This window comes from Triticum urartu, chromosome 7A (assembly GCF_056163025.1).
Source record: "Triticum urartu cultivar PI428250 chromosome 7A, HENAU_Tu73, whole genome shotgun sequence".
NCBI classification, from domain to species: Eukaryota; Viridiplantae; Streptophyta; class Magnoliopsida; order Poales; family Poaceae; genus Triticum; species Triticum urartu.
The window spans coordinates 450,353,480-450,367,404 of NC_141879.1; the positions used below are offsets into that span (position 1 = coordinate 450,353,480).

The 13,925-nt window shown below is 41.6% G+C and overlaps 1 protein-coding gene across 1 annotated transcript; it reads left to right on the forward strand.

Moving 5' to 3' along the window:
• The first annotated feature begins 6,724 nt into the window (after positions 1–6,724).
• Positions 6,725–8,067, forward strand: LOC147959906 (L10-interacting MYB domain-containing protein-like). Its single transcript, XM_087533022.1, has 3 exons — positions 6,725–6,851; positions 6,983–7,378; positions 7,475–8,067. The coding sequence occupies exons 1-3, from the start codon at positions 6,725–6,727 to the stop codon at positions 8,065–8,067; spliced, it is 1,116 nt and encodes a 371-aa protein (XP_087389148.1).
• Positions 8,068–13,925: the final 5,858 nt, after the last annotated feature.

The following is a 13,925-nucleotide window of genomic DNA, read 5'->3' on the forward strand; positions in this document are numbered from 1 at the left end:
CTCTATTGGAAAAATCCATTGATTATATTTGGAGGTTTTGAATTTACTCTTCCTACTGTCAAGAAGAAATATGATATTCTTATTATTGGGGATGTGCATATCCCCGTTGAGGTAACATAGTGTTATTCGAAATTTCTCCGGTTCCATGTTATTCGGAATGAGTTCGTTAACAAGACTTGATCAACCTTGTTAGTGGATTCTTTTTTATGAGCATGAGATGGATGAAACTAGAAGGCACAACCTTCTGTACCCTCCTTTTACTTTCTGTTATTTATATTAAGTAAAATAAAAATAGTATTTTTTTCTGTCTGTTATCTGATTATCCGCGCAATATAAAAATACCCCGAAAATAAAAGTTCTCCAAATGCCTTGAAATTTAAATATGATTTTTTCTGGAATATTTGAGAATATTTGGCACTGAGAACACATCAGGGGGTCATCCACCTGGCCACAAGGGTGGTGGGCGCGCCCTACCCCCTGGGCGTGCCCCCTGCCTTGTGGGCCCACGGTGGCCCTCCTCCACTTATCCTTTCACCCACACACTCCTTCTTCCTGCCCCAAACACGAATATCCAGCTCAAACCCGAGTCCAAGCTCATTTTGCTGCCATTTTCGATATCCTTGCTCAAAGCACCTCTCACAAAACTGCTTGGGGAGATTGTTCCTTGGTATGTGACTCCTCCATTGGTCCAATTAGTTTTTGTTCTAGTGCTTTATTCATTGCAAATTTTTGCTGCTTAGGTGACCCTGTTCTTGAGCTTACATGTCAAATTTATATGTTCAAAAGTAGTTTTGATGCATGATATAGGCCCTGGGCACTTGTAGGAGTAGTTGCTATCAATATTATTGAGTTTGGTTTACTTTTATTTTGAAGTTACTAAAAATTTCAGAAATATGCTTAGGAAAATGTTCCAAGGTGGTTCTTTAAGGAAGCAAGGACCCGAGCTTGCAATGCGTGATGCTAATGAAGAGCCACCAAGAGACGCTCCAGTGCGTCCTTGTGAGTGGCCTTCTGAAAACTTTATGGATCGAGCGGGAATTAAGGAAGAATTTAACGCATATTTGTGTAACGCTGATCTTGTGAGCTTCGAGGAAGAAAAGTGCAGCCAGTATCACTATCTAACTAGTTCCTTTGTGAGGAGGTTTGAATTTTCATCTTCACGTAATTCTCCAACTGTCCTGTTTGATCTTTATGTAAATTCTTACACTATGGACTTAGAGGATTTTACCACTTCTTGCAAACTTCCACAATGGGGTAGTATCAGGGATCCTCACAAATCTGAATTTAGAGATTTTCTTGCTAGTATAACTGTGGGAGAATCTAGAGATATAACACAAGCTATCATAGGGAGCATTCACTTTCCTGCTATACATTATTTTTCTCTCTTCATAGGTAGATGCATTAATGGTAAAGATGAGGCATGTGACATGTGTGTCCCTGACCTCAGTATTCTTAGGAGTGCTGTGTTAGGAGACAAATCCTATAATTTGGGAGCCATGTTGCACGTAGGTTGCATCTTAATAGATTTAATGGAGATTTATTTGGTGGAATTTTTGCAACCCGCATAGCTAATTTTCTTAGTATAGCCATACGTGAAGATGATATTGAACTACCTCCTGCTTACCTAGACTTTAATGCTATTGTTCACCACCAGTTTGTCGAGAGGAATGAATCACCTCTCTAGTATCGTTTAATCTTTGACAGATGCCGTGCTGTCCATATTACTCTCCCTGCTCATGCCTTCTTTGATAATCAGGCAAAATGAAGATATGTTATTACCAGAGAGGAGGCAGATGAGTACAAGAGGAGGGAGGAGGCCGCTCATCGCCACGCTGCAGCTTAGGAGGCGATAGCCGCTGCATCTCAGTATGACCCCAACTTTTACTATGGATATCCACCAGGCCAGCCGTGGCCATAGACCAACTTAGGCCAAAAGCCTAAGATTGGGGGAGTACGTATTTCTCACCGACATTACATTTATGTTCACACACTCATTGCCAGATGTCGATGCTCATACTTTTTGATTGTATCATCCATGCTAGTTTATTTCCCTTTTTATGCTTTCTTCTTGTGTGTTTGATAAACCTTAAGAGAAAAAGCAAAAAAATTAGTTGTAGCTTTTAATTAGTTTACTTTCCATGCTTGTAGTAGTAATTAAAGAGAAAACCCAAAAAGATTTCTTGTTCTTATTTTACTTGTTGGGAGCTTTCCCGTGTAAATAGTTTTATTTCTTTTCTTTTCTTTGGGGGTCGATAGGAGAAGACCATAATTAAATTGTTGAAGTGGCTCTTATATGCATTATTGTTGATCTGACAAAAGAGCCCATATTGCCTTGTCTTCTCCTGTTTATTGAATGCTTGCAGATTCCAGCTTAGTCCAATGCACGTGCATTATTATTATTATCCACATCGTTCGGTCGTGCACGTGAAAGGCAATAATGATGATTATATGATGAACTTATTGAGATGAGAAAAGCTGGTATGAACTCGACCTCTCTTGTTTGTGTAAATATGATTAGTTCATCGTTCCTTATTCAGCCTATTATGAATAAACATGTTTGCAATGACAACTAGAGATCATAGTTCTTGTGCCATGCTTGATTAGCTAGGAGCTTATAATGGTTTACCTTGCGTGCCAACATGCTATTAAAATGGTTGTGATGTGGTATGATAGGGTGGTATCCTCCTCTGAATGATTTAAGTGACTTGACTTGGTGCATGTTCATGCATGTAGTTGAAACAAAATCAACATAGCCTTCACGATATTTATGTTCATGGTGGATTATATCCTACTCATGCTTGCATTTGGTGTTGATTAATTTTAATGCATGTTCATGACTGTTGTAGCTCTCTAGCTGGTCGCTTCCCAGTCTTTTGCTAGCCTTCACCTGTACTAAGCGGGAATACTGCTTGTGCATCCAACTCCATAAACCCCAAAGTTATTCCATATGAGTCCACCATACCTACCTATATACGGTATCTACCTGCCATTCCAAGTAAATTTTTATGTGCCAAACTCTAAACCTTCAAATAAATATCATGTTTTGTATGCTCGAATAGCTCATGTATCAACTAGGGCTGTCCGTATCTTCCATGTTAGGCGGGTTATTCTTAAGAGGAGTGGACTCCGCTCCTCATTCACGAGAAAGTGGCTGGTCACCGGGATGCCTAGTCCCATGCTTTATGCAAATCAAATCAAAATAATTGCAAACAAAACTCCCCCTGGGGCTCTTGTTAGTTGGAGGCACTCGTTATTTCGAGCAAGCCATGGATTGATGCTTGTTGGTGGAAGGGGGAGTATAAACTTTACCATTCTGTTTGGGAACCGCCTATAATGTGTGTAGCATGGAAGATATTGCCATCTCTTGGTTGTTATGTTGACAATGAAAGTATACCGCTCAAAATATTATTCACCTCTATTTCAAAACCGAGCTCTGGCACCTCTAAAAATCCCCGCTTCCCTCTGCGAAGGGCCTGTCTATTTACTTTCATGTTGAGTCATCATCCTCTTATTAAAAAGCACCAGCTGGAGAGTACCGCTGTCATTTGCATTCATTACTATTAGTTTACATTGAGTATGACTTGACTAGATCTCTTTTACCATGAATTACAATGTCTAGTCAGTCCTTGATCTTTAAAGGTGCTCTGCATTTATGTTTTGCGGTCTCAGAAAGGGCTAGCGAGATACCATTTTGTTATATCATATTATGATTGTTTTGAGAAAGTGTTGTCATCCGAGATTTATTATTATTGCTTGCTAGTTGATTATGCCATTGATATGAGTAAACTTGAGACCTAAGCGTTATTGTGAATGTGGTTAGTAATAATCTTTGCTGAAAACTTGAATGCTGGCTTTACATATTTACAACAACAAGAGCAAACAGAGTTTGTACAAGTTTTTCTTTATCACTTTCAGATTATCAACTGAATTGCTTGAGGACAAGCAAGGGTTTAAGCTTGGGGGAGTTGATACGTCTCCGTCTTATCTACTTTTCCAAACACTTTTGCCCTTGTTTTGGACTCTAACTTGCATGATTTGAATGGAACTAACCCGGACTAATGCTGTTTTCAGCAGAATTACCATGGTGTTATTTATGTGTAGAAACAAAAGTTCTCGGAATGACCTAAAACTTCATGGAACTACTTTTCGGAAATAATAAAAAATCATTGCAAAAGATGAAGGCCAGGGGGCCCACCACCTTTCCACGAGGGTGTGGGGCATACCTGCCCCCCTAGGGCGCGCCCCCTACCTCGTGGGCCCCCTGGAGCTCCTTCGACCTCAACTCCAACTCTATATATTTGGTTTTGGAGAGAAAAAAATCAGAGAGAAGGATTCATCGCGTTTTACGATACGGAGCCGCCGCCAAGCCCTAAAACCTCTCGGGAGGGCTGATCTGGAGTCCGTTCGGGGCTTTGGAGAGGGGAATCCGTCGCCATCGTCATCATCAACCATCCTCCATCACCAATTTCATGATGCTCACCGCCGTGCGTGAGTAATTCCATCGTAGGCTTGCTGGACGGTGATGGGTTGGATGGGATCTATCATGTAATCGAGTTAGTTTTGTTAGGGTTTGATCCCTAGTATCCACTAAGTTCTGAGATTGATGTTGCTATGACTTTGCTATGCTTAATGCTTGTCACTAGGGCCTGAGTGCCATGATTTCAGATCTGAACCTATTATGTTTTCATCAATATATGAGAGTTCTTGATCCTATCTTGCAAGTATATAGTCACCTATTATGTGTTATGATCTGTTAACCCCGAAGTGACAATAATCGGGAAACTTACCGGTGATGACCGTAGTTTGAGGAGTTCATGTATTCACTATGTGTTAATGCTTTGTTCCGGTACTCTATTAAAAGGAGGCCTTAATATCCCTTAGTTTCCGTTAGGACCCCGCTGCCGCGGGAGGGTAGGACAAAAGATGTCATGCAAGTTCTTTTCCATAAGCACGTATGACTATATTCGGAATACATGCCTACATTACATTGATTAACTGGAGCTAGTTCTGTGTCACCCTAGGTTATGATTGTTACATGATGAACCGCATCCGGCACAATTCTCCATAATCGATCCATTGCCTACGAGCTTTCCATATATTGTTCTTCGCTTATTTACTTTTCCGTTGCTATTTCTATCATCACTACAAAATACCAAAAACATTACTTTTGCTATCATTACCTTTTGCTACCATTACCACTACTATCATATTACTTTGCTACTAAACACTTTGCTGCAGATACTAAGTTTCCAGGTGTGGTTGAATTGACAACTCAGCTACTAATACTTGAGAACATTCTTTGGCTCCCCTTGTGTCGAATCAATAAATTTGGGTTGAATACTCTACCCTCGAAAACTGTTGCGATCCTCTATACTTGTGGGTTATCATCACCTTCTTCATATCTATCATGTTAGCGCACATCTGGTTCTCATAACGACGAATGTGCTCAACTCCTGTATGTAGGTTGCAATAGATCTATCCCTCCTGGTGTGAATCATCTCCCATTGCTCATCTCGACGTCCACATATCTGGTAGGTGGTGTCTTTAAGATCCTTGTTGTACACCTCGCCTATGCGTCCAATGGCGATGTGGGCGGCCATGCTCTTTCCTAAACTCCGGGTTGGTGCGTCAAAGGAAAACTCGATGGGCTCGGTAATTGGTGCAAAAGTCCTTCCTGGAACACAAACTTGAATCGCCTAGCGCTCCTCTTCTGGTAAAGTGGCGGTGAAAGTTCTGGTGAAGCTTGGTATGTCGATGTTCAGGTACCTAGTGACTTCCTTCAAGTGTCGCCTGAAAGGGGTGTCGTCATATCCGGATGAGTGAACTTGGTCCTTGAGTCCGACATCTAGGCCTCATTCATTTCGTAGGATTCTTATAGGATTTTTACAGGATTTTAGATCTCAGGATTTTTTCTTGTACTGGTCATTCGGTTTACAGGAATTGAGATTACAAAATCCTGAGGATTTTATTACTAACTACCCTATTCCAGAGGATTCGTTGCATCCAGTCAGACCTCTCGGAAAAAATCCTGGCGCGAAAAGAGCGCACGAAGCGGCGCGGCGCCCTCTCCTTTCCGCAGCAAAAAAGATAGCGATTCCACTTCTGCTTCATTAATCTTCTGAGTCCGAGGTGGAAAATAGAAGGGGGAAGAACTGGAGAAGGACTATAGAAGACGAGCGGTAGAGGCGACCGGCCATCCGCATCCATCTCCTCTGAATCTCCCCTCCTCTCTCTATTCTGGATCCCCTCTTCTACACACAGCAGCAGGCATCAACCCCTACCAGCAGCAGCCATCTCGTCTCCGTCGTGCGCTCCTGGGCTGCTCCTCTTCTTCATTGGTATGTTGGTTCGAGAGTAATTAGAAATCAATACGCCTCATGTCTTTGTTAGTTCAAGAGCTCTTTGCAATTTATCTGGTGATGAATCGATCTGGACAGATCCTATCAAATTAGAAAAGCTCTTTGCAATTTATTTGGTGAAAGAATCGATCTGGCCATGTCCTATCAGATACAGAGTATATCCTAGTAAGTGAAATTTTAATCAGTTCTTGTAGTGATTGCTCAATAGTGTTCGGCCATAGCAACAAGCACGTACAAGTGCTTGGAAGCAGGTTGATTGATTTTTTGGAGACTAGCACGTAAAAATAAGCTAGTAGCAACAAGCACTTACATGTTTATATTCTAACAAATTTCTTCTCTGTCGATCTATTTCTGTCCTACTGCAGATGGCTAATTATCAGAACTATGAGCAAGTAGGTCGGAACTATGACCAAGTAGGCCCTCATTCACAATCACAAGGATTCAGTGATGTTGAAGCTAATCGATTGACTTCACTGCCTTCTCAACATATAGGTATTTCATCAATTTTGAATTACTTGGAGTGATAGTTTGGTACTGAAAACTAAGCACATAATAACTAGGTATTGCTATTTTTTTTCTGGGGCTAGTATAACTGAAATTGAGCAAATTTTTATCTGCTTTAGGTACCATAAAGCCCTGTTCAAGAGCTAAATGGAGTCGCGAAATGAAGGTGTCTCTTATTCAGCTCTTGAAAGATCATGATGTACCTGGTTATCGAACACACAATGCATGGAGCAAGGAAGCATGGACAAGTATTACTTCTCAACTAAATACCAAGTTTGGCATGTTGTTTAATGTTAACCAAGTCAAGCAAAAGGATCAAGATTTGAAAAAAGCTTATCGGAGTGTAAAAGATTTGATAGCAGAAAGTGGCTTTGGATGGGATAAAGATAGAATGATGGTAGATGCACCGGCGAGTGTTTGGGCTGCATTTGCTGCTCGCAAGAACAGCAAGGACGCCCTCCAATGGCGAGATAAGTCTTTCCCATACTATGATGAATTGGCTTCGCTCTATGAAGGTTAGTGAAATATTCTTATTTGTTAATTTTTACATCACGCTCTACTCATATTTTTCTTGATGGCACGCTAATTTTTTTCTTGAACATGATATATAGGTCGTTATGCTGAAGGCAGGACTCGTCGTGGTATGGACTACTACGCAAGCAGGGCAAATAATGTGGTGAACTATGTTGATGAAGAGCCTAATGCTTATCGGTCGCCTTCACCTACTTTACAAGGCGCAGGTGAATTTGGTTTCCATTTTTCTGTTGAAGAAGAGACTGAGAATTTAAATGTGGATGCTGGACAACATTCATCAACACCTATGCAAGAAATGAAAACCACACCAAGCTCCACACAAGCACGTACAGAGAAGCCTAGCAAGAAAAAACAAAAGAGAAGTACTGCTGAACCTCCGGATGGATTTCATGAGAGATATTTGAAGTTGAAGCAGGAAGAAATAGACCGATTTGCAGCTATTGAGGAGAAGAAAGCAGCTATTGAGGAGAAAAAAACAGAGGATCCCTACAGCATTAACAAGTGCATTACAACTGTTGAAGAGTTGGAGGGACTACAATTGAGTGACATTCTCATGGCATCAGATATCTTCCAAGCAAAGAATAACAGGGAAGTTTTCTTGTCATTTTCCACTAATGAACGACGATTGGCTTGGATTAAAAGGGAGATTGCACGTAGCAACCCGGAGTAGAACTAACATCTCGTAGTGTCTTCTGGTGGTTAGCATATATTTTGGTCGTGTGGTATGGTTAGCATATATATTTTGGTAGGCCGTGAAGTCTAAGTATGGTTAGCATATATATTTTGGTAGGCCGTATGGTCTAGTATTTTGTATTCTCGAATATGTATCTGCACCTATGCTAAGGGATGGGATAAAAATTATAAAATGAAGTAGAACTTTAATATTCCAGTACATGGATGCTGATACAACTTGCAAGCCTTATCACTATGTCTATCTTCTCTGTGATACATACTGCTCCCACATATGATTTGCTATATTATCTCGCATTTGATTTCCTGCTTCCCTTGAGTAGTTGAAAGCACGTATGTCTTCATGATAGTTATGGTCTCCATTTGGCACATCAATAATCAACTCGTGATCAATATCCATTGTATCGTCACTAGGCCAAGTCATATCTCCATTGTGTAGGCGTATGAAGTTATGTAGAACAGCACAAGCAACGGTTATGTCGACCTGTTTTTCTTTTGGATAATGTGAAGTAACTTTCAGTATAGGAAATCTCATTTTCCATATGCCGATAATTCTCTCAACATGATTCCGAAGTTGAGCATGTCGAAGATTAAATAGTTCCCTGTGATTTTGTGGCCTTTGACGAACTCTTCCTTGTTCGTTTAAATGATACCTAGTACCACGGTATGGAGCAAGAAACTGTGGTGTGTTTGCATAACCAGCATCCACGAGATAAAATTTACCATCGGGAACTTCAAAACCATGGTTAAGTGCATCATTTAGAACTCTTGCATCTGAAGCTAATCCCTCCCAACCAGGATGTATATGCACAAACTTCAAGTCAAAATCGCAGGCAACCATAACATTCCGCGAGATTGTTTGCTTCCTATTTCTGTATGGTTCTTGCTCATCCAATGGAAGCTTCATAGGGATGTGAGTACCGTCTATAGCACCAATACAGTTCTGCACAAAAACAAGGCACATCCGTGTTAGAAATTTGTATCTAGTTCATACCAAATCATGTTAAAATCAGAATGTTTCAAGATTTTGATACCTTAAAAAAGGGGTAGAACTTTGGTTTGCTCAATACTGAATGTGGGTGTAGAGAAGGTGGACGTATGTAGATAGTTGTGAGATTGGTGATTGCTTCAAGCACTCTTTTAAAATGTCGATGTATTGTATCTGGGCTATGCTGAAACCAATCTTGAAGTGTTTCATTGGTTGCATTTTTTGCCACTCCATACAAAAATATAGCAACTTGCTCTTCTACTGAAAGATATGTTGTATCAGCTAGATAGCTTTTCTCACGCAGTTTATTGACTAGTGCCTGAAAAACAGGAACCTCCATGCGGAAATTCCTTTTGCATAAACTTTCATGTCCTGTTAAAATCTCATGAACACGACAACCCCCCGTAAGCTTTGATGTGTGCATTGGTCTCCTACTAGAAGATGATTGTGATGTATCTCCTAAAGTAGGGAGAACAAAATGAATGAACTCATCGTCGCTTCCTGATCTACGTTGGTAGCTTGAATACATGGTGTACAGTTGTTAAGAAGTTCGTCTGATGATGAAAAATCGATAGAAAAGCGTATAAAATCTTGACTTTTGCTTGGCTGAACAATGACATTTTGTTGCACAAGATGGATAGGTACTAACCTTGTTTCTCCAGCAAGTAGCAACTTGCAGTGTCTTCCAAAGCTCTCCAGAAAATGACACTGGATGAAAGAAGAACAAAAGAGCAGGGTGATGATTGATTTGTGTGAAGAGAAGAAGAAAAGAGTAGACAGAGGAAGGAAATGGAGAGAAGAATGCCATTTATGCACTTGAGCTAACGGCTAGTTGATGCACTTGAGCTAACGGCTAGTTGAGCACCTAGTAATAATAAATAAATGAACCAAAGACTAGTAGTTTCCTGTACTTTTCCTGTGGTGTAAACCGAATGCTCTTTTTTCTTTATTCTTTGGATTTTGCTTCCCATAGGATTTGGCTGGACCGGGCACCCTATTCCTATACATTTCCTATTCCTATGACATGCAAATCCTATGAAACGAATGAGGCCCTATAGTGTAGAAATAGAGAAGAGTTACAAATGAGTAGAGAAGAGTATCATGTGGCTTTGCCTAGTGGTCGTGTCTTACAGTCAGCGTGGGCTCTGATACCATCCTGTAGCGACCCGATCCCAATTGACCATAGTCTCTGTGCTTACGTGTCATCCCTGTATCGGTATTGCTGACATGCGCAGTACTCGAGGATTTATAACAGAGTTCAATCACACACTTATTACATCGAGTGTCTCAAAAAGAGTACTTATTACAATAATATGGCTGAAGGCCATCTAAATAACTTGTGGAAGCATCAAAGATAAATGAGTCCATTCAACTCCACGGCAAAAATGAGTGCATGACAACGACATATCGCACCTTCCTCTTTGTTTGAAAATTCTACAACATGATACGTTGCAGCCGTGTAGGTCAGCACATGGAATATGCTGGCAAGATCACACTACAGAGAATAATGATGCAAGAATAACTATCACTACATGCATATTTGGCTGGTGGAGGCTCTAAGTTTAATATTTGCATAAAGCTAATTTTTTTCCTACAACAAAGGAATAGATTTTAATTAACTACCAAGTTTATGTCATTATTGAGAAGGTTCCCCCAACTCAATTCCCAAAAGAAATATTAATAACCCAACAAATTCATTAAGTAAAGTCATGAGGTCAATCAATAATTCAAATAATAGATACTCAAGATGTCCATAACCGGGGACACGGCTAACCACAATTAGTTTGTACACTCTGCAGAGGTTTGCGCACTTTTCCCCACAACACTCGACAACATCCATGATCGGATGATCGAGACATAGTCTTTCTGAAGCATTAACTCTTTACTCTGGGTAGACAATACCACCTACTTTCCCCTACATCTGCTATCCTACCACCGAAAGAGGTCACACAATGTACTCAACTATGCCAGAGCCCATAATGGCTTGTGGATGCACACGGAAGTTTCTGAGCATGAATAATATCATGATCCCTTTGAGCCTGGGTGGCATTCCATAGGATTATCACACGGGTACTCCGGAATATCCCAGGACAAAACTGGATTGCTCCAGGTGCCCGCAACCATTCCACCCAGATGTGTATTAAAGTAGCCACCTTAATTTTGCCTTAGTTATAGTCTCTCACAACTTGCATGAATCACACATACCAATCCCGTCTACGAGCAGGGCTAAGCAATAAGTAACAAACATATATTCCCGGGGTTGATAAAAGGACAATAGGTTCCTACCTCATCAACTACTTACCCATCACCACATGTTCATAATCCTACTCATGCAATGTTTGAGGGTTGAAACTAATGCATAAAAATTGTGCAATAAAGGGATATGATCAAAGTGTAACTTGCCTTGCTGACGATAGGAAAACACTAAAGATTCGTAGTAGCAAGCTTCGCACTCCAGGTAATCTATCATAAACAAACAATAGCATACATAAGCACTGCAGCATAAGATGCAAAGGTAAAACCCAATAAAAAGATCTGAATAGAAAGTAGAAGTGAAGAGGTTCGATTTGCAAAAAGAATTAATCAAATCGGAGGTATGAAACTCAAATTACGATCAAAAGAAGTTCAAAATCAAATCCGTTTGAAACCAAATTTTTAACTATCAAAAACATGTTTAATTTGGTTATCTGAACACAGGAGATCGTAACGAAGAATTTGGCGTTGGTTTCGTTGGATTTGGATAAACGAGCAAAAAGTGGTGAGGGTTTGAAGATTAGGGACTAATCTGCAATGAAAATAATTACGGCTAAGTCCCTGGCTGAAAATAAACAGAAAAAGAAAAATATATCGGATGAACGTCCGCTAATAGAGAGTAACGAACGAAAGCATTCATTGACAGAGCTAAACGAACGAACATTCGCTAACTAAACTAACCTAAATAATAAACCAGGTTAAAAGAAAACCAAAAAACCGGTTGGGCGGTTCGACGGAGAAAAGCAGCGGCGGCAAACTCCAGCGAGGACGGGGCAGCGGCGACGCGGCGCGGCGAGCGGCAGGGGACGGCAGGCGCCAGCGTGCGGCGCGGTTTGGGCGGCGGGAGGCTGCAGCTTGCGGCGCGGCGACGGCTATGTGAGGAGGAAGGGGCCGGGGCGGCGCTTTATAAAGGGGTCGGGGGCTCTGACTTGGGCAAGGGGCGACGATAGCACGGCGGCTCCGGACTCCGGCGGGAGTCCGGCTCGGGCGTGGTCCGGGGAAGGCTGTGGCGCGCTGGGCCGGTTGGGCTTCGGCCGAGTCGGTTCGAATTTTTTAAAATAACTTCGTGAATAAAAAATCTGAATAAAATAAGATAAAAATCCTGAAATTCCAGAAACAATTTTCACCATCCCCTCCTAATATTTGGGACCATGTGAACATTTTTCTGGTCTAAAATGCAATTTTTCCCTAATTTAATAAAATTCAACCAAATAAAATTACAATTAAATATCAAATAAGTATAATTCTATTCAAAATTAAATTTCCAATATTTCCTAGCTGTTTTGAAGAAGTCCTATTATCTTCTCTCATTTATTTAAATTTAAATGATTGGAAAAATAATTTCGAATAAAATCACTTTGATCCAATTTACCAATTTTGAAAATTCAAAAATGGATTTCTGTGAAAACCTCCAACTCTCTTGATTGGTTCTTGAGTTGCTTAAGGCCTCTAGGATCAAAAGTCCAAACAAATTCAAATGCACAAATTATGGATGCATATGATGACCTAATGATTAACAACCAAATTTAAAATTGGGATGTTACAGATGTTTTCATGGCTTGTCCGATTTTTGATATCATTTTCTACGCTAGATCATTGCACATCCTGGTACACCGCCGGAGGCATTCATATAGAGTCATATTTTGTTCTAGTATCGAGTTGTGGCGCGACGAGCGTGGGATGACGAGCCGGCCGGGGTCAGCGATGGAGTGGCGGTGTGGCCGTCCCGCCGCACCGAGGGGTGCAGCGAGGATGCTTGCTGCTCGTTCCCGCCGGGCCGGTGGCGGCGTTGGCGGCAGGCGACGGGGAACGATGGGGTGGCCCGCCGATGGGAGCCGTCTGAGCGATGTGGGCGGCGAGGGCAGCCCGGCGCTCAGCGCGAGCGCGGCGAGCGTCCGCCGTGGAGACGATGGAGCAACGGGATGCGGAGTGACGGAAGGGAAGCTTCGGCGCACCCCTACCTGGCACGCCAAATGTCGGATCACGGGTTCCGGCAAAACCCTCAAGGTTCGAACACTGGCGTGCGCGCAATGATCTCCCCCTACCGATCCACGTCCTAGCTTCGCTAAGATCTTACGGGCTAACTCGATGAACTCGCAACACAAACGACACAAGAGTTATACTGGTTCGGGCCACCGTTGTGGTGTAATACCCTACTCCAGTGTGGTGGTGGTGGATTGCCTCTTGGGCTGAGGATGAATAGTACAAGGGGAAGAACAACCTCCTGAGGAGAGGTGTTCTTGTACTCGGTGAACTTTTGGTAGCTCTGGTCTCTCTCGATCAGATCGATCGATCAACCCAATCTCTCTATCTGTCTCCTCCCCTAGCTATGGTGGTGGCTGTTGGAAATATGCCCTAGAGGCAATAATAAAAGGATTATTATTATATTTCCTTGTTCATGATAATTGTCTTTTATTCATGCTATAATTGTGTTATCTGGAAATCGTAATACATGTGTGAATACATAGACACCAACATGTCCCTAGTAAGCCTCTAGTTGACTAGCTCGTTGATCAATAGATAGTCATGGTTTCCTGACTATGGACATTGGATGTCATTGATAACGAGATCACATCATTAGGAGAATGATGTGATGG